Raw genomic sequence first — 23,378 nt, forward strand, 5'->3', positions numbered from 1 at the left:
ACATGGGTGACATTTCCTTATTCCTGTGTCTTTTATGTTGGCATATAAACTATGATATCACAGTTAGTGTGGCTACTCTGTTTGCCCTTGAAGGGTATTTCTCCTTTTCCACACCTGTGTGACCATGATGTTAGTATATTTATGCAGTTGGGGTTTGGTGTGTTAAGGCCCCATTATAGGGGTTCATGGAGATTTGCTCCTGAAAAAAAGCATTATATAACTATTGTATAAGTTGGTGCTTCAGGTACAGATTATTTGATTATTTGTGATCAATTAGTTTCCTTTATTAGAGGCTTAGGAAATGATTTTTCACATGAAGGTGTCTCTGGTAATCTGTATTTTGTCAGTTTGTATCAGACACTCTTTATCACACATTGTTATCTTGTAGCAATGTCTTGAACCACTCAGTGTCTTGGTTTAATGGTGTAAAGAAATTAAACACTGTCATTTGTGCTAGCATATCTAGCCGAATTTTTGTACATAACTTCAGACTAACCTGTGTGTTATATGACAGCATGACTAGGTATGATATTGTAAATAAGTTCTTACACGTTGATTTATAATCTGTTTGCACAGAATGTTTTAGAAACTTGAGCAGTGTTCCTTTACATTTCTAACTGTGCACATTTGTGAAGAAGATTCTAACTGAAGACTATCTCAGGATCAGCTGATCTGCAGATGATGTCATCAGAATGTTGACAGTTACTATGTGTTACTGTCAGAGGCTGAAAGACAGGAAGGAACTTTAGAAAACAGCTGTTGGTTGGTTTTCAAAATATGAAATGAAAATTAGAACTGGAACAGTTGTGACATTTCAGCAGACTCTTTTATAGCCTAACTTAAGATTGAAGTCAGTTACAGTTATATTTTTACCAGTTGCAGTTGTCAGCTGTTCCCAGTTGTACTGCACAGTGGTGGATACCCTAAAGGACTCACCAATAACTGTAAGTCTGCCTTTGTTCTGTTGTAATAATCTAGTTTAGATCAGGGACAGTGTTCTTTAGTCAGATAGGAAAATTATAACTAATTAGTTAGAGCTTCTCTAAGTGTTGGATTTCTGTCCTACAGTATTGTTTTCATTTTCCTGTTGATTGAGTTCTGTTTGTTTATTGTAAATTACTGTTTTATATTTTAATCATTTTGCTCATTATTGAATATTTTTATTAACTTACATTGTGGTTGGTCAATCAATGTTTTCTTTAGTCCTTTGAGAGTGTTTATACTTGCCTTGATAACTTCCCAGGCCCCTCTGAAAGCGTGGCTGCTTTAGGTCATTTGCTGCTATTTGTTTTAATATCTAATTTTCATAATTGGACACCCATTTAAAAGGGCATGAAGGCTCTCTGATTGGTGGCAGCATGCTACTGCATTATTTTGGGGAAGGGGCACAGCTGGGAATCTGTGTCAGGCTTTCCCAGAAGTGTTTGGATGTGTGAGATTTAATTTATTTAAGTGAGTGTATCAGAGGTCTTATACGGGGACACATTGCTTTGAAGTTTGTAATAAGGACCTATATTTGGGCTAGACAGAAGTACTATACAGTCCATTCCTAGGTTATAAAGGGTGTTCCTGTTCTGCTGTTAGGGAGAAAATTATGAAATTTTACTCCTGTTTAAGTGGCAGTCTCCTATTGGAGTCAGTAGTGAGGACTGAAACTCCTTAGTTACTAAACCAGGATAGTGGGGGAAGTCACATTATTGTTGGCAGTTTTAATTAGAAGTTTTAAACAACCACTCCTGTCTGATATGCATTCTAGAGAAGGCTGAGGGACATTCCACCCTTGAAACTAACATCAACAATCATAATAAACGAGTGGTAGAAATAGAAAAGAAATGGAAAAATTACATTCTTTGTTATAATTGAAAACCTTCTAGTGCATCTTCCTTCAATACATACCTTTTTCTATTTCTTCACCCTCTTTCAAACTCCTTATTGTACTTTAAGCTTGTTATTATTTTCTTTATCATTGTTTTAGTTTGTGCTTTGCTTAGATTTGCTGTTAGGACTTTCATTTTAATCTTATGATGGATTTTAAAAGAAAAAAAAGAAAGCCCCAGATGAGAACATTCACATCATGATTTTTACACAAGACTGTATAATACAGCTTTTTGAATAGTACAGTGCTAATGTCTTTTTAATCTTTTAATCATTCCCCTTTGTCCGAAAATGAAAATAATAAATTATTTTCTTTGGTAGTCCAGTGGTGCATTGATTAATATTGCTGCCTCACTACACTTGATTTTCTGATGCAGTGCCAGCATAGTGTGCCTTCTAAAATAATCTCTGCATTCTGCTTGTGTCTGTATGAGTTTTCTCCCAGTAGTTTGTTTCCTTCCACATCCCAAAGACATAGAGATAAATAAATTGTTTCCTAACACATCCCAAAGATAAACAGATAGGTAAACTGGCAGTCCTGTGTATTTGCACTCATGTGTGTGTGTGTGTACTCAAGTGTAGGACTGGAGTCCTCTCTGTGATGATTTTTCTGTCTTATAGCAATTGCTTGCTGTGCCTGTAATATAACCCTAAATATGAGAAAGAATGTATCAGGAAATGAATATGTGAATGAGATTATCATCACAAAGTATTCTGTGTGTATCTCTCTGTCTCTTTTTACACAGATGTTCTGAAACATGTTTGTTTTACACTGCTTTCATCCCCTTACCTGTGTTTCTTTTCTTTGCAACATCATGTAAAACATTTTAGATTATTTTGTTTCATGGTTCCTATTTTTGTCAGAAATCAAGAATTTGACTTTTATGGCACACCACAAGCTGGGATAAAGGAGGTATAAGGATTAAAATATCAATTTTTATTTAAATTCCGCATTTATTAACATAATGTTGCTTTGGAATAATACTTCTTGTACAGCACATTGTAAATCAATACATGAAACTTTACTTCTTAATAGTAATAGGATATTGCTTGAATCATATACTCAAATACATACAAGCATCTTTATATGGATTTTAAAAATATACATTCAAAGTGAAATGTCAAGACTTGTTCTCACATCTCTTATAAACCAAATATTTCTGTTCAAATAGCTTATGTTTTCTAATCAATCAGTTAAGAATTTATTAATAATTATGTTTCCTATTGCTTACACAAATGAATGTTTGATATCTTTTGATACTCAGAAAATGTTAGAATTTAAGAAGGGTGACCTATTATGTTGGAATCAGTTTCTCACAGCTAATAAAAGAAGTTCTGCAGACTAGTTGATCAGCAGATATAGTTTGCAAAATTGCAATTGGCTGGACATCCAAACTTGTAAGGATTTTATACATACTAAGCTTGTACCCTCATTAGAGACATACAATAAGAGTAACTTAAAAATCTTGGAGTTTATCCCAATTATTAATAGCTCACTCAAGAACACTTCATACATATCTGTTATTTATAAAATTATCAGAGATGATTTTAGCAAAACAGATGTTTCTTTTTGGAATTATTCAAGTGAAGTTAATAGACAAGTATTCTAAAGAAAAGATAAAAACCTTTGTTTACAATCGGTGAAGGAATCTTCCCTGTTCTGGCATGTATACACATGGAAATATTTACATAGATCTTTTTTCAGCCCACATAGACCAACAGTAATGTACAAGAAAGATGAAGGAGATGTGTAGTTGTTAATTGCAAAACAATTTCTCCATTTTGGTTAGACTTTAAATATCTTTGTAAAGGTCTATGGAATGACAACTGTATAATTTCTGACTCCGTTATCATTTTCAATGTTCCTGTTCCTGAAGTCATTCCTAAAAAACAAACATTTTTACTATGGTCTATCCCCTCTATAGCAAGGAAAATTGTTACTAAAAATTGGAAATCTCAATCTACTCTTGTCTTTAAAGCTGAGTTTATTCATCTTGTGAAATATATTTGTAAGACTGAGATTGCTACTATAAAAGCAAGGACTTACAACACAACTCATCATTTAATTTCTCTGAGAAAATTGTCTGATCTGTTAGAGAAATATTATGTGTTCTCCTATGTATATTGATTTTTAGTTGCTATGGATATTGTATATATTTATTTGTTTTTTGTTGTTACTATACTGTTAAGTTATTGTGTTATAAAATGAATAAAAACATTTTGGAAAAAAAAAGAAATGTTGTCTTTCCCTGATTCAGCCTTCTTATGCTTTTTATTCATTTTCCTTATAGTTTAATCTTTCAACACATACCTGTTATTTTTGGTTTACTATCATAAATTCGAAACTCAGAATAAAACGTGTCTGAATTTTTGAATTTAAACATCGGAAATGAACATTTTCGTATGTCCCTAATGTCGAAAACAACTGTGTATTGTCGAAAATGTCGCTCGCGACATTTCTGACAATACACAGCACTCCCACCCGTCCTGTAACTCCCTACCTAACTAGCCTAAACTCACAGTTATGCAGGGGGGCAAGCCCCCCTGCACCCCCCAACTTAATATTCCAACTCCGAGATCGCACTAGAGTGAGGAAAGGGATGTATTTCCCTAACCGCACTGTACCGTGATCCCCTCACATGAGCGAATGTTATAATTGCGAATGCACAATCCATTCGCAATGATAACGTTCGCTCATATCACCTGCCGAACTATGAAGAATTCGAACATCTGTTGTTCGAATACTTCATAGCCATGCAATTGCACATCGGCATTGTGATAGTAAACCGTTATTTTTTATACGTTGCTAAGCAGGTGGGGAAGGAATGTAGGTAGGAGAGGTAAAAGCTTATTGGAAGGTCAGACATGAGTTGCCTGTAACAGTTAGCTAATAGTCACCGTGAACCGTACCTTCCCTTCCCTCAAAGTTTTTTTTCTAAAATTTAGAAACAAACTACGGTGGTAGTCAAGCAACTTGAGAACTGAAAATAGAAAACAACACCCACAATTGAGATGGGTTAATAATCATTTTTTTTTGTGGAACATTGTAAAAAAAGGTTATATTGTTAAATATTAAATGTGACAGATATTTAAAACATTACATTTCATGCTGCAAGAATGTAGTACATCCTGCAGGTTACAGTATTATTAATCTTCTTATATTTTCTTTTATTTTAGATATTTAAGGAATTCACTAGAATTGATGTGAACGTGTATGTTGGTGGATATGAAGGTAAAAATATCACTTTTATTAAATAAAAGAAAAATACTTATCTGTATTCAGTATTTACATACTTTATTTATGTAATTTAGTTAATTTATACTAAGAAAACTTAGATATCAAATGTACTGTGTACTGTGCTTTGTGCACTGCCTGCCATTAACTTGATTCATAGACATGGATCCTGGTAATGATAAATGGCATATTGAAGAAAGGCAGATGGTGTAAATGGTCCACAGGTGTGCATACTGTATAGTGGTGTACAATGTGCACCGATGCTGTGTACTGAACTGCTGTGTAGCATGACAGTACAACATAGAACAGCAGGGAACAGCTACTTACTGAGGTATGATGCTCTCATTCAATAAACCAATATGCAAATACAACCAAAACAACAATGGGGAATACACTTTTATAAAAAGAATTCAGACCTCAACCTAAGTACCGAACTTATAGGTTATTAAATAGGTTTATTGCCAAGGACAGTTGGGTCTGCGGAATTTTTTATATTGCTCTCTGCAATTGTTGAATATATACATTTATACATATATGTTTTTTTAGAAAAGCATATGTATTTATATATATTTTTATATAAATTTATAAATTATATTGTATATTTTTTTGAACTAAGGGGTATTAGGACGGATATACAAGTATTATTTATCATTGTATTGTTCTATAGTGGTGGAGTGTTTATAGTTCTTTTGTCTTTTTTTAAAAATGTGTAGGTAGTACTTTAAACAGCTAATTAGGGGGAGTATTTAAGCTGAGTAGTATGCATTTTTGTTACTTTCTGATGAAGTTTCTTATTGACGACATGAAAGCACTTAAATAAAACTTTTGGATTTGTTTTTGGCTTCTTTATCATTTTACTTGCACAATTCAATTGAAAAACAAACAAATCTGTTAGGGGAAAAATATAAAAAATAAAAAATGTACAATAAGCAGATTGCGTAAGTGTGCAAACCCTTAAACTAATACTTTGTTGAAGCACCTTTTGTTTGTTTTTCAGTTGAATTGTACAGTTTATAGGTCACATTAAAGGTGGGAAAAGTTTTGAAATAATTTATTGTGTGGTCTCATTTTATATCACAAAAATCTTTTAACAGGGGTGCGTACACTTTTTATAGCCACTGTATGTTTGCCTATATGTATATATATGCATATATTTAACACACTTGCACATGTGTATACACACACACACACACGTACACATTTTATACACACATATGCACACTTGTATGATTTTGTGACTCTGCTATGCTACAGAATGCTGTCATACACTATGTTTATCTTCTTGTATATTTTCTTATATTCTCAATATGTTACACATTATAGGTCTTATACTCTACATATTGTGCTTTTGCAGACATTTAATTTTTAATGTAAACATCAGTATTTTTTGTTACTGGTTTTGCAGATAACATGTTGTGTATCAGGGTAAAGAACATTTCAAGTATTTTCTAGCCATATAACTTCAGTATTCTGCCTTGAGGTTATCTTCAGTTCTGCCCATCTTTACCATATGCTGCACTTTTTTCTGGCACAGCCCAGAAAGCTATATGTGCTTGCTTTTGTAATTATCTGACCTTGTAAGCTCTCTAGACACAAACACTTTTTTCAGGGTTCAACTGGGAGTAATGGTTTTGTTAAGTGCCTTGTAGTCACACAGGCATGGAAATAATCCTGAAAGAAGAAAACCAAGTGCTATAGGGTGAGGTTCCTTAGCAGCCAGTAGCTTTAATCCTTTATACTCTTCTGCCATTTTATAAAAGACTTTCATTACCTGGGTGTCTGGCCTTTATAATTTTTGTGACCTGGTAGCAAGCAAATTTCATGACTATTAATGTAGTCACTTTTCTTTCTTCAGAGGAAGTGATTTTCTGGCTTTAAAAGTCTTATGAAACCCTATTTGATAACAATGTTTCTTTAGCATTCTTAATGATATAGCAATACCAGGAGCAGCTGTGACTTCAAAGGAAGGAAGGGCTACAGGGAGCAACTGAAGGGTGGAGCTAAGTGGAATGGGGTGGGGCTACATTAGGGTGTGGTCAGATTTCAATGTAAATGCTTCCAAAGTTTTAAATAAATGGCTGAAATCCACAGAGCCAAAATCTCTCTCAATATCCAAATGAATTAGAGACAATTTTTTTTGTTCAATCCATCTGTTAAATCGAAGATTGTTACTGTCCTTCCCTTTTTTAAAGATCCCATTTCCAGTTCATAGGTTCATAGGTAGGTACTAGGTTATTGGCCCAAGGGCCTACATAAGCCTAGCCAACAAGGTTCCTTGGCCTATGCCACCCAAGAAAGTTATTTTCCTGTGCCACTGTCGAGCAGAGACACAGAAGTGATCCCCGGGGTGTATTTCCTATTTTCCATCCACTCATCAAGATTTTTCTTGAAGAGTACTAATGAAGAACTTTGCTTGACATAGATGGGTAGCCTGTTCCAGAGTATGGGAAGTCTCTGGGACAGGAATCTATCCCTCCAGCATGTCCTGTTTATTGTGGTGACAAGGTTTAGGTCCCTAGAGTGTGTAGCTTGGCAGGATTGGGATTTCTTTAGGTGCAGCTTGTCCAACAGCTCTGGGTTTGACATAGCTTTATATGTTAGGCAGAGATCACCTCGGAGTAGGCAATATGCTACGGAGTAAAGCTGGAGTTTTTTGAGACAGTCAGTGTAGGGCATTTGTTTGAGGCCAGTAATCCTCTTTGTGAGGTACTTCTGTGGCCTTTCCAGCTGCTGCAGATGTCTTGTGAGGTACATTCCAAAAGGGGCGTTGTACTCTATAGTTCTTTAATCTCTTTTATAATACTCAATACTTTAAATGCAGTTGATTTTGACTTCGATTTTTTAATAATTGCTTTTTTTGCAGCCAGTAGAATTAAACTTAATAAAAGGCTTTACTCTGTCTAGACAATTCAGATCGTGTGTCCCAGCTCAAATGATTCATTTTCTTAGTTACAGCCATTTGCTCCACCAATATTTCTGACAGAGTATTCTGTAGGGAATTTTTTTAAAAGTCTGCCAGCTCATTATACTCCCCAAAACACATTCTGAGTTACCTCTTTGTTCTCCATTACACCTCCAACATTTAGTATCTACTTGAGGAAAGATTCTTTGAAGTCTGACTGGAGTATAAATATACCTGTACAAATAATTTCAAGCAAAAATCTTACACCTTCTTGATTTTGTTGTATACTTGGGAGACATCCATATGTCCTTCCATTGCTCCCTTGGAAAATTGCTTTTCTAGTCTCCCTTCCCAATCTTTACTAACCTCCTCTAATGATTCTTATTGTTATCATGTAATATTTCATATGCCCCAGTAATTATCACATTTTCCACAATTTCTGTTCTATATTCAACTAAAAACTTCACCAGAGCATATCTTTGACTTAGGACCTGCCTATATCTTTCTCTTTGCCTATACGCTGATATCACTTCCTTGTGGGGAAGGCAGTCTATAACGTGGAGTCCAAAATTCTTGACCTCATCCCATTCTATTACCTTTCCCTGCTCTACTTATTTGCTTCCAATGCCTTGGTTCCTTTGCCAGTTTTCTCCAATAAATTCCAGTCCCCTCTTGCCTATTTTATATGCTCCTACTCACAGTCATCCTTATTGGCAAAATTTTCTTTCCCCTTTTCCGTGTTGCTTTAGTTCTCTGAATACTTTTTGCAACTTCATGAATATAATATTTGATATGGTTATTATTATTATTCTCATAGATCTGCATCCACAATCCCAATCTCTTCTTATTTCTTGAACTCCCCCCAATGCTTCATCATCATCCCTTTCCACTTTAAATTATATCTTCCTGCTTGTGTTATGCATATGAACCTTAACTGCATAACTCTAAAATATCCCTTCAAGTCAAGTAACCCTAAACCATCTTGTTTTGTGTGGGAAGATCAGCTTATTCCACTTAACTCTTGCCTTATTTCCCTTCCAGATAAATTCCTTCAACCCTTTATTAATTAGTCTGCAACTTCTCCTCTAGTTAATAAAAATATGCCTGACCTGTATATAAAACTAGAGAGCTTACTCTGTTGAATGGCTTTCTCTGCATCAAGACCCACCAACAACGGTATTTTCTTACATTCTGCTTTCATCTAGATCCTCATCATTTTATTAATGTTGTCAAACATTTGTCTCCCCTACAGAAAACCACATAGATCCATATCTATCAAATTTGGCAACACCTTTTCCATTCTTTTAGCTAGTGTAGACATAAACATTTTATAATCATAGTTTTAAATTGAAATGGGTCTATATAAAGCTGGGTTTGATGGGTCTTTATCCTCTTTGTGTAATACAGCCACCACAGCTTTCTTCAAAATGGTGGTGCTTTCCCTTCTTTTAAAATACTATTGAAAACAATCTTCTAGATCTTTTTTACTTTCTTCTCTCCTAACGTCCAGGCATCACCTGTAGTCAAGACATCTTTTGTCATTTGAAGAATATTGTCATATGTGAAGTTTTATCCTATCATTGGTCTTTGCTACTGAGAGTCGAGCACTGGTCTTGTCTACACTGGGTAGTTGCACAGGAACCTAGTGTGACTTCAGAGGGTACAGAAACCTACACTGAGGTTGTTGACTGGGAATTTGCACTTTAGCCATGCCATTCTTCTTCTGCAAGACTTTCAGTGGCTACCAACAACCACAATATCTTTAGGTGAGATACTTCTTACCTATAGGATATATACTACCTGACACTTGTCTGTTTTAAAGCGCTTTGTATTCCTTATATCCCTGCTAGATTCTTCAGATAATCTGGAGCCTTTTTAGACAATTTGGTGCAATATTGTTGTCTTACTTTACCCTGGCCTTTGGAATCAGTTACCTTCCTTAATTTGGTCATGCAACACTGAAATAAAGTCTTACTTTGTGAACTTGGATTAGCTAGGACAATGTACTTTGGACTGAGTAACAAGTAAAACAACTATCTAAGCCCATATACATCTCTACTATATGCAGCATACAAAAATGAATGAGCAAACATTGCACTGAATAACAACACCCATATAAAAAGCAGACTTGTTAGATGATCTTCAGATAACGAATGAGAAAATTCTATTTGAACAAAATTATGTTTCTGTGCTTGTCCTATGGTTCTGGGTCCATCATTACGGCTGTGGAACAGTTGATTGTCTGATGGTACTTGTATAAGAATGTCTTTGTAGAATCAGAACATATTAGAAACAACAATTCTCTTTTTTCACTGGTGTATCAATTTATAGTCATAAATGAAAACAAAATTTGCATAAACTGTTTGAATTTAGTTTAGGTTACAAATTTCTATTTAACATACGTTTGTTGGACTTTCATTTAGATAAAATTTCATAAAGCTGCATTGAATTTTGTGAAACATACAGTTGTTTATTGCATGCATGTTTTTCATTGTTAACCACAATTTGCTGACAGCTCTCTCATTTGTTAACTGGAACTGCATTTGTTTTGCCTTGTAGACCATGTAATAGAAAAACTGGAGTCATGTAATTTCTTCAATGACAAGATAAAAAAAGACAACTGTTTTGTAACTGTTCATGATGCTGTTCTGCACAGTCAGAATCAAAACATGTATAAAGACCTTCAGGACCCTTTCTTTGAAAAGGTAAGAGAATACCTTACATTAGATAGCATGGTATTTAATAGCTGACCTTCTTGAAATAATGTGGATTGAAAGGGAAGCTATGGTTGGTGTATACATAGAATTGCTTTTTCTACTCATCAGTATCAACCATACAGAATCTAGAATGCAAAGTATAACAAAATGTGGTGCTGCATATGGGAAAAAGAAATGTTTAATAGGACAAACATTGTTTTATAATAGCAGACTGCACAGGAGTGTAATTTGTTAGCACCTTGCTCAGAGGGTCTTATAACATCTTTGTGATAGCACTGACAAGCAGAACCTATTTTGGAAGTAGTATTGTGCTTAGAAAACAATACTCTCCAAATACTCTCCTTAGAATACGCCTGACCTCTCAGTGAAATTACATAATTTTTATACATAACTGCTGTCTGCACAATCCACTAAGCTGCACAAGGGTTTTCTCTTTAGTAACTTCCACCTCTGTAAAATCTTAAAATCTATAACTGTAACTACTGTTTGTGTATAATTGTAAATAGAAATATAACTACTTTGTGTTTAACTGGAACTTACTATAATGCAATGTACGTAAATGGAACTTTTCTGCCTGAGCCTCCAATAAAAATGGGTAATACATAGTTGGAATTTCCTGGTAAACAAAGACAAATAAATAAATAAATAAGCAAATAAATAAAATATGCTCCACATGCGGTTTTGTATAGAATTATTACAAATCAACTTCTAAAAACTACATGGTTTTATATGTTTTATCCACCTATCATCACTCTTTCCTAATTATTACAATGTCAGGCAGATGTATGTATAGATGTCTGTATGTATTCAATTTATGTATTTATTTATTTGTATAGCTATTGTAACTGTGGTCTGTGAAGAGTTGTCAGAATTGTCAGCTATCACTTGCAGAGAATGGGCTGCAGTCTGAAAATGGTAGAAGTTGTGTGACTGCCACTCTGTTCTTCTAAATGAAAATAACTGAAGCATGCACTGCTGTAGTCATGCAGTGGTAACTATGGATTATCTATGTAGATCATTATGTGTAATGTTCCTATTGAGCCACTGTAGCTACATAGCACATGCTTATAAGTACTGGGCACGTGCGACAACAGTGCCAGTCAGCCAGAATGGAGGCATGAATGGAGATGCACATGCGAGTGAGTCTGAAGTAATGTGTGAATCAGTTAACTTAAATATATGTTTCAGTTACAGTTCTTGACATGTTTATGTACGATAAATATCTTGAACCCATGCACCACTTTATCATCTCTGTTAAATGCATGAGACAAGTGACATGGTGCCAGAATGGGATCTGAAGTTGAAGTAACACACAAGCAATGAGGTGTGTGGTTAGAATTGGAGGAATATATATATGGAGTAATATGAACTGGCAAACAGGTCAACAGTTATTCACAGATACTTAAATTTGTTTAAATGATTTTTCAGACACCACGCATTTGGCAAAGCATTCAAAATAATTACTGAGATAAACAAAATATCTGAAATTGTGACATACTGAAAAAGTATTTGAAATAAATACAAAAGTCTTTGAAATAACTTTCAAAATGTTTAAGATGCATGAAAAGGGCTAAAATGACTGTAGTTTTTGGCAATGTACTACTTTTTCACATTAACTAAAGCTATTCAAAGTATCCGAAGTTTCTGGAATGTTTGCAGTGTCAAAGTGGAGCCTTTTCAAAGACATTGTTGTGTATTTGTGCATAATTACAAGTACCTGGTCTATGCTTATGTTTAAATGTATTTTGTTGTAATGCAGAGGGATTTTGCAGACCTGAACTGCTGGTGTTTGATAATAATATTGCTGAGAACTGAAGAGTGAAATAAAAAAAGAATATGATATTTTCATACAAGCTGCTTTTTCTGATAAAGACACGTATAAAGGCATTCGTACTTCTTAACTTAGCAGTCTCGGAAGTCATTGAGCGGGAATGTTCATTTGTGAATGCATCTGCCATGTATGCAGAGGAGGGGGAGAACTGCCATATTGTGATACAGGCTGAAGTGTGGCAAGACCCCGAGTGCTTAAAACGTAAATTTAGAGAAATGTGTAACTCTCAGACGAATATTACAATGGAAAGGCATCTATTTTACATAATAAATCAAAAGCCTGGTGAAACTATAGCAGCATACATTACTGACTTGAAAAACAAAGCAAAAAATGTGCAGATTTGGTGATTTGTGAAATGAGTTGATAAAGGACAGACTTGTGTGTGATGATAATAATGGTGCAGTGAGAAAGATTTTGCTTTGAGGTAGTGATTTAACGTTGAACAAAGCTATAGAGACTTGTCAAATATACGAGCTTACAGAAAAGCATACAAATATGCTTACAAATGAGGAAAGCATGCATACAGAGTCTGCTTGTATGAATGTTGATAGTGTGAGACACAAAACTAAGATGAATAAGAGATATAAACTGAAGAATGTGACATTACCAATTTTAACCATAAACTGAATGGAGCAGCTACAAGTAATCTTATTGTTAGCTGTCGTAATTGTGGAGGCAACCATGAACCTAAATGAGAAAAGTGCTTAGGTTTTGGTCAGCAATGTTATAAATGTAAAACGTGGAATCATTTCAAAAGGCTTTGTAAGTGTATAGTGGCACAATCTTTTACTAAAAGAGAGCATCCAAAGAAGCAAGTAGATCAGTTAGAAAGCCACAAGCAAACATTTTATCTCAATGGTGTATCTGTGATTGATGAAACAATTAATTCAGTGAAATATCAGCTAACTGGTAATCTAACAGCAAAGGGTGAAATATTTTGTACTATTTGGATTAATGGAAAATGTGTAGAGCTTAAAAAACTGGCTCCAAGTCCAATGCTATATCAGCACAAATGTTTGCCATAGTAAAAGCTGGTGAAAAACGTGATTCATCAAAGTGTGCAAAACATGTTGCTTATGGTGGTGAAGTAGTTCTCACATGCCATTCTGCTGGGAACAGCTATGACTTGCAGTTTTATATAGTCAAAAGACATGAGCGGTAATTGTTAGGCCTTAAAAATAGTTTGAGCCTGGGATTGATTTCATTCAATAAGGAGGACCATATAAGTCTTAACAACCACAATAGTTTTACAAAGATTATTTTTCATGAATTTGCTGATATTTTCAAAGACAAGCTTGGCAAGCTACCAGTCACATATTCCATGAGGTTAAAGCATGTAGTAAAGCCAGTTGTCAGACCAGCAAGGAAAATTCTAGTAGCAGTGCAGAGTAAAGTAAAAACAGCACTAGACAAAATGGTGAATTCAAGTTTAATAGCTCCGATAAAAGAACCAAATGGGTATCCTTCATGGTTGTAACTCATAAGAAAAGCTCAGATGGTAATAGAATATGTATTGATCCAAGAGATTTAAACAAAGGACTTAAATGACTTCATCATCCAATGCACACAGCAGAAGAAGTAGCAGCTCTCATGCTAAATGTCAGTATTTTTTCAATCTTAGATGCAAAAAGTTTGTTTTAGCAAATTTTGCTGGATCACAAATCTTCATTGTTAACTACTTTCAGTATGCCATTTGGAAGGTACAGATTCCTGAGAATGCCATTTGGGATAAATTCTGCCAGTGAAGTCTTTCAATGTGTGATGGAGCAAATTTTTTCAGGTTATTCATGTGCTATTATAGTAGACAACATTATTGTTGGGGGCAATGGTGAAGACAAGCATGATAGAAACCTTAAGAAAGTTCTCGACCATGCACGTGAAGTTAATCTTAAACTGAGTCCTCAGAAATATAAATTCAAGCTGAGAGAGGTTACTTATGTGGGTCATTTGTTTACTAGTTCTGGCTTACAACCAGATCCATCTACGCAAGCTGAAATTCATGAGATGCCAATTCTAGACAATGTCTTATCTTTGCAATGTTTTCTTGGTATGATCAACTTTTAGGAAAGCTCATCCCAGACCTGAGTGATTTTTCAATACCGTTACTTGAGTTGACATGCAAAAATGTAAACTGGTCCTGGTCAGAACGTTCTCCGGTTCGATTCTCGGCTGGGGTGCCTTCTGTGCGGAGTCTGCATGTCCTCCCTCTGGTTGTGTGGGTTTTCTCCTGGTGCTCCGGTTTCCTCCCACATCCCAAAGACATGCTGTAGGTGGATTGGACACTCTAAAATTGGCCCTAGGTGTGAGTGCATGCATGTTTGTGCCTTCTGTGGAAGGTTGGGTGCCGGGCTGGCAACTTGACACTGTAAAACTCCACTGCAAATCATGAGCAGACAGGTGATCCACTGTGGTGACCCCTAACTGGGAAAAGCCAAAAGAAGAAGTGGCATAATCACAGTGCATCTCTATGTCTCTAAAAAATGTGTACGTTTTATATGAAGAGCATGACGATGTTTTTATGTGTGGTCGGAGTAGAGTTTAAGAAATACTTGGTTGCTGTCTGAGCATTTGTAGCAGAACCAGAAATGCTGAGTGCAAGTCAGCTGTGTGGTTGTATCATCCATAAATCTAGAAACTTAACCGTTAACTTAGAATGAGGGAGGAGCATCAGCACATCTCTGAACTTGGTGAGTGTCCCTTTTGAAGGTTACACTATTTTTCTTAGGATCACCTGCATCTCTACGTTACAGCCAGAACTGATTAAGGAGTACTCAAGTCCTTCTTGGGAATATGCAGGCCAACAATCATAAAATGGCTTTAGACAGCAGTCAGTAAGATCCCTGCGTTTAATCCTAGCCCACTGAGGTTGGAGCTCCAGTACCTTACTCTTGTAGTTGTCGACTTTTAGTTCGTGCAGAGAATTATTTGTACTTTCTTATATAAATTATTCAGTTTAGAACATTGTAACACAGCTTGCATGGTTTGCTACATATTACTTTGTAGAACAGGATACTAATTTAGATTTGTAGCTAAAATTTTGTAATTCCATTCCATTTTGGTTGATGTGAAATGTTTGCTGTAATATGTTTCATTGTCATTTTGTACTGTAACTTGTAGTTTGTTTTCAGCTTGTAGCCTGGGCAGTGCTGTTGCTATATAAGGTATCAGGAAAATGTCAATTGGATAACAATTATTATTTTACTAGTCCTCTCAGAAAAATAAAAAAAAATATTACTTTACTATTCCTCTCAGAAAAATAAAACCATAATGAATTTTTGTGGTGCCCTTGATATCTTACCTTCACATGACATGCCTGCAGATCCATTGTAGGCAACTTTAATACAATAAAAGGGCAGTGTTGTAATGTTATGATAGTTAGATTTGCCTGGAGAAAATAAGTTAGCATGAGATCAAGAGCCTGGTGTCCCAGAGTTCAGGCAGGGAAAGTTTTTATGGCCAGTGGAAAGTTTCTGACTTTGTTTTTGATGGCCAAGAGACTGGTTATATTTTGTGTTTAATATTTTGTCTGTTCTTCCATTATGTTTAAAAGTTGATATCACAGAATTCCATAGGACTGGGTGGGATTATATAATCATTTATGCAGATTTTATGTTAATCAGTGTTCTGATTTGTGACCAATTGTACCAACATTTCATGGGCCTTTGTCCAGATTTTTGATGATTCCAGGTTGAGAGGTATGTGGATAATCTATGGTTCCACAGAACCTTAGTTTATTTTCTCTATTCTTACTCCATAAGGATGTCAAGCTCCTCCTTTGCTGAAATCCTATGCTGCTTAAGTTAGATGACTATCCCAAAGGCACATGAAGCAGTGCCCTTTAAATCCATGCCAGGTGATGCACTGCCTTTACTGTATACCGAGCTTCTTAACTCATAATAGCTGAGTGAGCTCTCCAGGTGTTTCTGCAGTTACATCCTATTGAGTCCTCTAGACATCAAATATTGCTTGTTCATGAAATGTGCATTGATAATTACAAAAACATGGTACAATACAATGTATTAAAATATATCATCTCAAAGCTTACACAATGTCAAATACAACTGCATTGATATGTGACCTCTGTCTACTGCAGGTAAAAAGATAATTGTTGTTCATATAATATTTATTTAAATTGCCACAAATGTAATATTTTTCTCAATATCTTGACAACCATGTATCAGAGACAGAACTGCTTAGCCTCATATGAAAGCCCTAAACTGGATTAACAAAATGTTGCTGACAGTATGTGTATAACTTGAGTGGTTGCTGAGATACTGTAAATTTACTGTGACTTATAAAATCTGGCTTAAGATCTAGCACCTAAAGTGTACTACAATTATAAAAATGATTTGCTGTAAAGAGTTTGACATTTACACTTTTGCAGTAATTGCTGTGGCTCCGCACATTGGAAGTTACAGTGCAAATTTTCAGAGTTCCATTGGAGGGAATGAGTGAATAAAGTATGTTTCTTTATGCATGGTACTCACACAACAGCTAGGACTGAATGCTGAAGAGTTACTCCAGAAGTGGTACGAAAAATATGAGCTCCATCTAATTTTTGTTGATTTTTTTATGGACACCATTTAGTCTCAGCTGCTTGCACTCTCTCCAGACTTACCTGTGATTCCCAGTCTGTTTTCCTTTTCCTAAACTGAGGAAAAGTAGTACTTACCTTAAAAATAAATGAAGTATTTTTAACTCTACATTTAAGCAAAGAGCTCTACACTCTACTTAATAGAAGAACTGATGAAGCTGGTGTGAAACTAAGATAAACAATTAACACAAAATAACAACTTCACAGCACAAAGTGTATGTGGAGACTGTCTCTCCATTGCCCTGCTTAGGCATTCTGCACAGCATGGCCTTACTGCATTAAGAGTAGATGCCAGTCATTGTCAAAGAAAAGTAGAAACTATGATATATGCCTGTGGATTGCATTTTTCTAGCCTAGTTTACTGATTATTACATTAGCTTGTGATTTGCTTCATTTGTGAATGCACTTGATATTTTCTTTTGTCATATTTACAGTTATTTTTCTTTTGTACGTTATACTTACAATCATAGTTATGAGTTTTTTATTTTGTTTATTCTCATCATGTACTGGATCTCTGAAACAGAAAAGGGATAGCTGATCTTTGCATTGGTACTCTTTGTGGCAATGTACATTTATTTTACTCTTTTTTTCACAATGATCACAATACAGACATTGTAAATTTTGCAGTGGCATAGAATTTCTAACCCTTCATTTGCTTGATGTGAATTGGGTATGACTTGCCTGTCCAATTGAGGGACAGGCCTTGCACAAAAGAGGGCAGTAAGAGGAATCTCAGCTTAGACCCAAACCCTACCCATCAACAACATGTACACAAAAAGGACAACCATTCCTCCTGACTTCTTCTGAAAACTAACTGCAAATCAGACATTTTGGAAGAGATGTTTACTAAATGGGGAACAAATCTGACCTTTAGGTCTATCCTGACTGATGGATGGAGATCTTTAGTCTCAGGAACTCAGCTGACACTAAGGTCTATGATAAACATCTCCCCAGCAGAAGTGTCATTACAAGAATAGACAAAGCCTATTCAAGGTCTAGAGGTCTTGAAGCATCTAGTGAGTTCCCACAACCTCAGAGACCAAACATGTATTCGCACCTAGCCTGATAAGTATGGGATTATGCATAATATTCTAGTTCTCTAGTCTCTGCAGGGAGATTCTGGTGATTATAGCTGAATGGTTTCACACCAGGCATAAGTATGGGATTATGTATAATATTATAGTTCTCGAGTCTTTGCAGGGAGATTCTGGTGATTATAGCTGAATGGTTCTTTCCTTAGTTACTCTAGACTGTCTGATCACAGTAGTAATTACTCCCTGGAAAAGTATTGGAACAGTTATGGTGTTTGCATGGTTCATGCTTGGGATAATACATACTCTCTGGTACTGTATTGGAACTGTTATGGTGTTTGCATGGTCCATGCTTGGGATAATACATACTTCCCTAGTACTGTATTGGAACTGTTATGGTGTTTGCATGGTCCATGCTTGGGATAATACATACTCCCTGGTACTATACTGGAACTGTTATGGTGTGTGCATGGTCCATGCTTGGGATAATACATACTCCCTGGTACTATACTGGAACTGTTATGGTGTTTGCATGGTCCATGCTTGGGATAATACATACTCCCTGGTACTATACTGGAACTGTTATGGTGTTTGCATGGTCCGTGCTTGGGATAATACATATTCACTAGTACTGTATTGGAACTGTTATGGTGTTTGCAGGGTCCATGCTTGGGATAATACATACTCCCTGGTACTTTATTGGAACTGTTATGGTGTTTGCATGGTCCATGCTTGGGATAATACATACTCCCTGGTACTATACTGGAACTGTTATGGTGTTTGCATGTTCCATGCTTGGGATAATACATACTCCCTGTTACTGTATTGGAACTGTTATGGTGTTTGCATGGTTCATGCTTGGGACATACAATATCTTGAGCAGAGCTGCCTCATGTAATATCAGGATGACAATATACAGATTTTCTTTGGGTGATTTCAGTCAGCAAAACTGCCCTTTGTAAACATAACCTTCTGCCAGAAGTGGGAGCTCTGCGGACATATTTCTTTCTAGCAGTCTTTGGGGGTACACTCCTTTGTATTCACAGCCTGTCTCTTGCTGTTGACATCAGTAGACCATCCTAAAGTATGTAAAATGGATCACCCCATCAGTTCTTTCCACTGACTCTTGAGAACAGAACTCAAAACAGATACATATCAATAATTTCTCTTGTGAACATTTTCCTATTCAAAAACACCTTGTCTGATTCTCTTTATAAAATTATTTAGTTAAATATAATGATGAATGATGTTCCTGTTCCTTTTTTAGTCTTTATGAGAGGGTCAGTAATCAGAATGAGCACCCTTAAATTCATACATTTCATAGGTTCCTAGGAGGTTACTAGGCTAGCGGCCCTAGAGCCCTTACAAGCCTAGCCATGTTAATTCCGAGTTACCTTAATTGTTCTTGATTAGATGAATGTAATTCGCATAGGGACTGTATGATAATCACTGACTACTCCAGTCCATGAGGGACATGGATGTCACCCCCCCCCCAAGGTGAAGTTGTGGTCTCCAATCCATTTGTCCAGGTTGCGCTTGAATAGGGCCAGTGATGAGCTCTCCTTCAAGTTAATTGGAAATTTATTCCAGAGTAGCAGCAATCTCTGGGAGATATATCTGTCTCCAGAATATTCTGTTAATATCACAGACTAGGTTAAGATCCTAGAGCAAGTGATTTTTGTGCCGTTTGACTTGTGGATGTGCAGCATATCCATCAGTTCATAGTTAGAAACTACCCTGTAGGCCAGGCACAAGTTGCCTCTCAGCAGCCTATATAATACACAGTACAGTGACAGAGCTTTCAGTCTGTCCAAGTAAGTCATGGTTTGGCGGCCTTGTATTTTCTTGGTGAGAAACCTCTGTGGCCTCTCCAGCTGCTGCGTGTGTCTGGTGAGGCACATGCAGAAAGGGAGCACTGTACTCTATTAATGGTCTGAAGAGGGTCAAGTACAGTTGAGTTATAACATCCTTAGACCTGGATGCGATGCCCTTACTTATAAAGTGTGCAGTATAGAAGGGTTTCCTTATCATTGTAGAAACATGGCGGTCGAAGTTCAGATCTGTCTTCCCAGATCTTGCACCACAGTTGTTGAACTTGAGGGGGGGGGTGCTGTCAATATTGCAATTAGCAGGGAATTCTGCTTTACAAAAGGGGATAATAATGCACTTTTTTACATTTAGTTTTAGACCTTGGCTTTGACACCAGTCATTTGTCTGCATTAGTCTCTCCTGTAATATACTAACATCACTAGAGCACTCAATGATTGCACCCAATTTGCAATCATCAGCAAACTTGGTAAGCCAAAGGCCATCTACTTTAGCCTGGACTTCTTTGAAATAGATTCCAAACAGTAAAGGGCCCAGCACAGATCCTTGTGGTATGCCACTGGTGATGGGTCTATTGGTAAAGGTGAAGTCACCAACTCTGACAGTATGTGTCCTGTTGGTGAGCCAGTTGGATACCCATCTAGTGATGTTGGGTTAATCCCCATTTTTTTGTTTTCAATTTCTCCCCAGTTTTTGAATTTCTCCAGATCTTTTGGGTTTCTAATACTGTGACGGGAATGGACCCCATTCCTAAGTCAAAGTATGATTAAAGTTCATAAAATTAGTATTATTTCAATCTTTTATGTTAGCCAGAAGTGCTCTTTGCAGCACCTACAATGTGCCCAGTAATGACTCCTTCTACAATTTGTATGGAGTTACATGCATTGGTAACATATCTAAATAATACTGTAGAGTCTTTTTTATAAGACCCATTGCTCCCACTACTATTGGAGCTGTCTGGGTATCTTTCTTCCACATTGCGCTTGTTTCTGCCTGCAAATCCTGATATTTTATGACTTTGTCTCTCTCTGTACACAAGACACTGTAGTCACTGGGTGTAGCAATTTCAATGATCAATGTTACTTTTGTCTTCTTTTCATGGATCACTATATCTGTTTTTCTTGCATCTGTCTTTTGAACTGTTGGTAATGGGTGATCCCATGTGATGTAGACTTCTTCATTTTCTATGTTAGTTGTGGCTTATGTTTCCAGTGCTTTTCAGCTACTTCAGAATTATAATGTTTGCACAATCCCCAGTGCAACAGTCTTGCCACATTATTATGCCTTTCAATATGCAGTCCTTCTGCCATTAGTATCACAGCCAGCAACAAGATGTGCAACTGTTTCCAATTCTGTTTTACAAAACCTTCATTTGTCTGTTTCTCCTACATGTTCATTGGACTTTGTAAACCAACTATCTTGGGCCGCCAATATTAACCTTTCATCTTTTGATTTAAATCCGCCTCTCAACCATTCCTGCATTTGATCCTGATCAACATGAGGTTCTTCCAGGAGTTTTCTGTACTTGCAACTATATTTATGCATTTTCTACATTTCTTGCCTTCACTTCTGATCCATCATCTTATATTCTTTCTTTTGTTTTTTGGTTTATCTACTTCTGGTTTGATTTCCATTCCCGTTTGATGCCGATTTGCTTCTGCTAGTCATGTTTCAAAACTTTCACTATGTCTGGGCCTTGTGAGGTCAGCAGATATATGTACAGTCCCATGATTGCAGATTTATACATGTAATCAATTTCAAGGAGGCCCATCCCTCCTTCGGAATGGGGAATATATAATCTTGGTATGCACTGATTTTTATAAATCATTTGGTGAGCATGAAGCATCCTTCTTGTTTTCCTGTCTAAGCTATCCAACATGTTTTGGGGCCAGTCAGTCACTCCAAAACTGTAAGGACAGGAAGAGCAAATGGGTTTACAGCTTGTATTTTGTTCCTAGATGTCAATGCTGTTTTCAGGATTAATTTAAGTCTTCTAAAGTCATCCTTACTAAGTTTTATTTGCATTTCTTCATGTTTTATTGTTGATCCTTCATCAGTTTCCAAATATTTATATACCCCCTCTTGATCAAGTTCTTTTATATCACATTCTTGTCCCAAACTGATGTTTTCTTGGTGCTGCAGGTTTCCTGCTTTAAAAGTTGCATTTGCACATTTATCAAGACCAAATGACATTCTTATATCATCTGAAAAAGTTTTGACAACTTACAGTTGTGCTTTCAGTTCCTCATCTGATGAACTATACAGTTTTAAATCATTGACAAAGAGAAGATGAGATGTCTTTACACTTTGTTGTTTTCCAAGAGCCAAATTATAGCTATGGCCTAAGCTGTTAAGTAGACAGATTAATGGGTTAAGGGCAAGACAGAATACCAGTGGTGACAAAGAGTCACCCTGGAATATCCCCCTTTGAATTTTTATCCCTGGGATAATAATTTGTCCTTTATCTTGGCTTAATTGCAAAGTGGTCTGCCACTGTTTCATGGTCAATGTAATGTAGTCGATCAATGTAGGGTGTATTCTATAAATTTTTAAGCACTCTTTTATCCAAGAATGTGAGATACTATCAAATGCTTTTTGTAGTCAGTCCATGCCATACTTGGATTCTTCCCCTTTTTACAGTTCTCCACTATGACTTTATTTAACAACAACTGATCCTTTGTTCCATTTGACTTTCTTTTATTGCCCTTTTGTTATATTGCCATAATTGAATTTTCTTCTAAATGACCATAAACTCTGTCAGCATTAGTTCCAGTGTATAGTTTCTAAGTCGTCAGAAGGCATGTAATTGGTCTATAATTTTTAGAGTAGCTTGTAGGTTCACTCTTAAGTAGGAGCATTGTTTTTCCTGTTAGGTTGGTGTCTGTTTGGCGTGCGCATATAAATAGTTCTTACTCATGGCTAAATCTTCATGCAAAGGTGTTAATACTTTTAACCAGAAGTTGGGTACTGCATCTGGGCCTGGGGTTTTTCAGTTAGAGGCTTTTCTTAACTTTGTTTTAATCTCTCTGGCAGTTATTTCATCCCATTTCATATCATGTACCTTTACAGTTCTTTTTCTTTTACTTTTTCTATCCATTTAGCATCTTTGTTATGTTCCATGGGATCTTCATAAATATTATTTCTTCTTTTTTTGGTGGTCTTTCAATTCCTTTTACCTTGTTTCCCAATTCTCTATAAAACTTTCTGGATCATCAATAAATTGCTTATTTTGTATTTTTGCTTTATATTTATCTGTGTATTTTATAAGAATTTTAGTTTGCTATTTGCGATAGTGGATGATAGGGTCTATATTAGAACATCAAAGTTTCAAAACTTTGAATGTTCTAATACTGACTTCTATTCAGC

The 23,378-nt window shown here is 36.0% G+C and overlaps 1 protein-coding gene across 2 annotated transcripts in view; it reads left to right on the top strand.

Moving 5' to 3' along the window:
- SLC26A4 (solute carrier family 26 member 4) overlaps nt 1-23,378 on the top strand; it is a 401,657-nt gene that overhangs the window by 346,630 nt on the left and 31,649 nt on the right. For both annotated transcript variants that reach the window (XM_044088553.1, XM_044088554.1), the window contains exons 18-19: nt 5,053-5,107; nt 10,572-10,717. In XM_044088553.1, the coding sequence (XP_043944488.1) occupies nt 5,053-5,107; nt 10,572-10,717 (201 nt within the window). The remainder of the gene's footprint in view (nt 1-5,052; nt 5,108-10,571; nt 10,718-23,378) is intronic.

Source organism: Protopterus annectens, chromosome 11.part0 (genome assembly GCF_019279795.1).
Source record: "Protopterus annectens isolate FY-2018-M chromosome 11.part0, PAN1.0, whole genome shotgun sequence".
NCBI classification, from domain to species: domain Eukaryota; kingdom Metazoa; phylum Chordata; order Ceratodontiformes; family Protopteridae; genus Protopterus; species Protopterus annectens.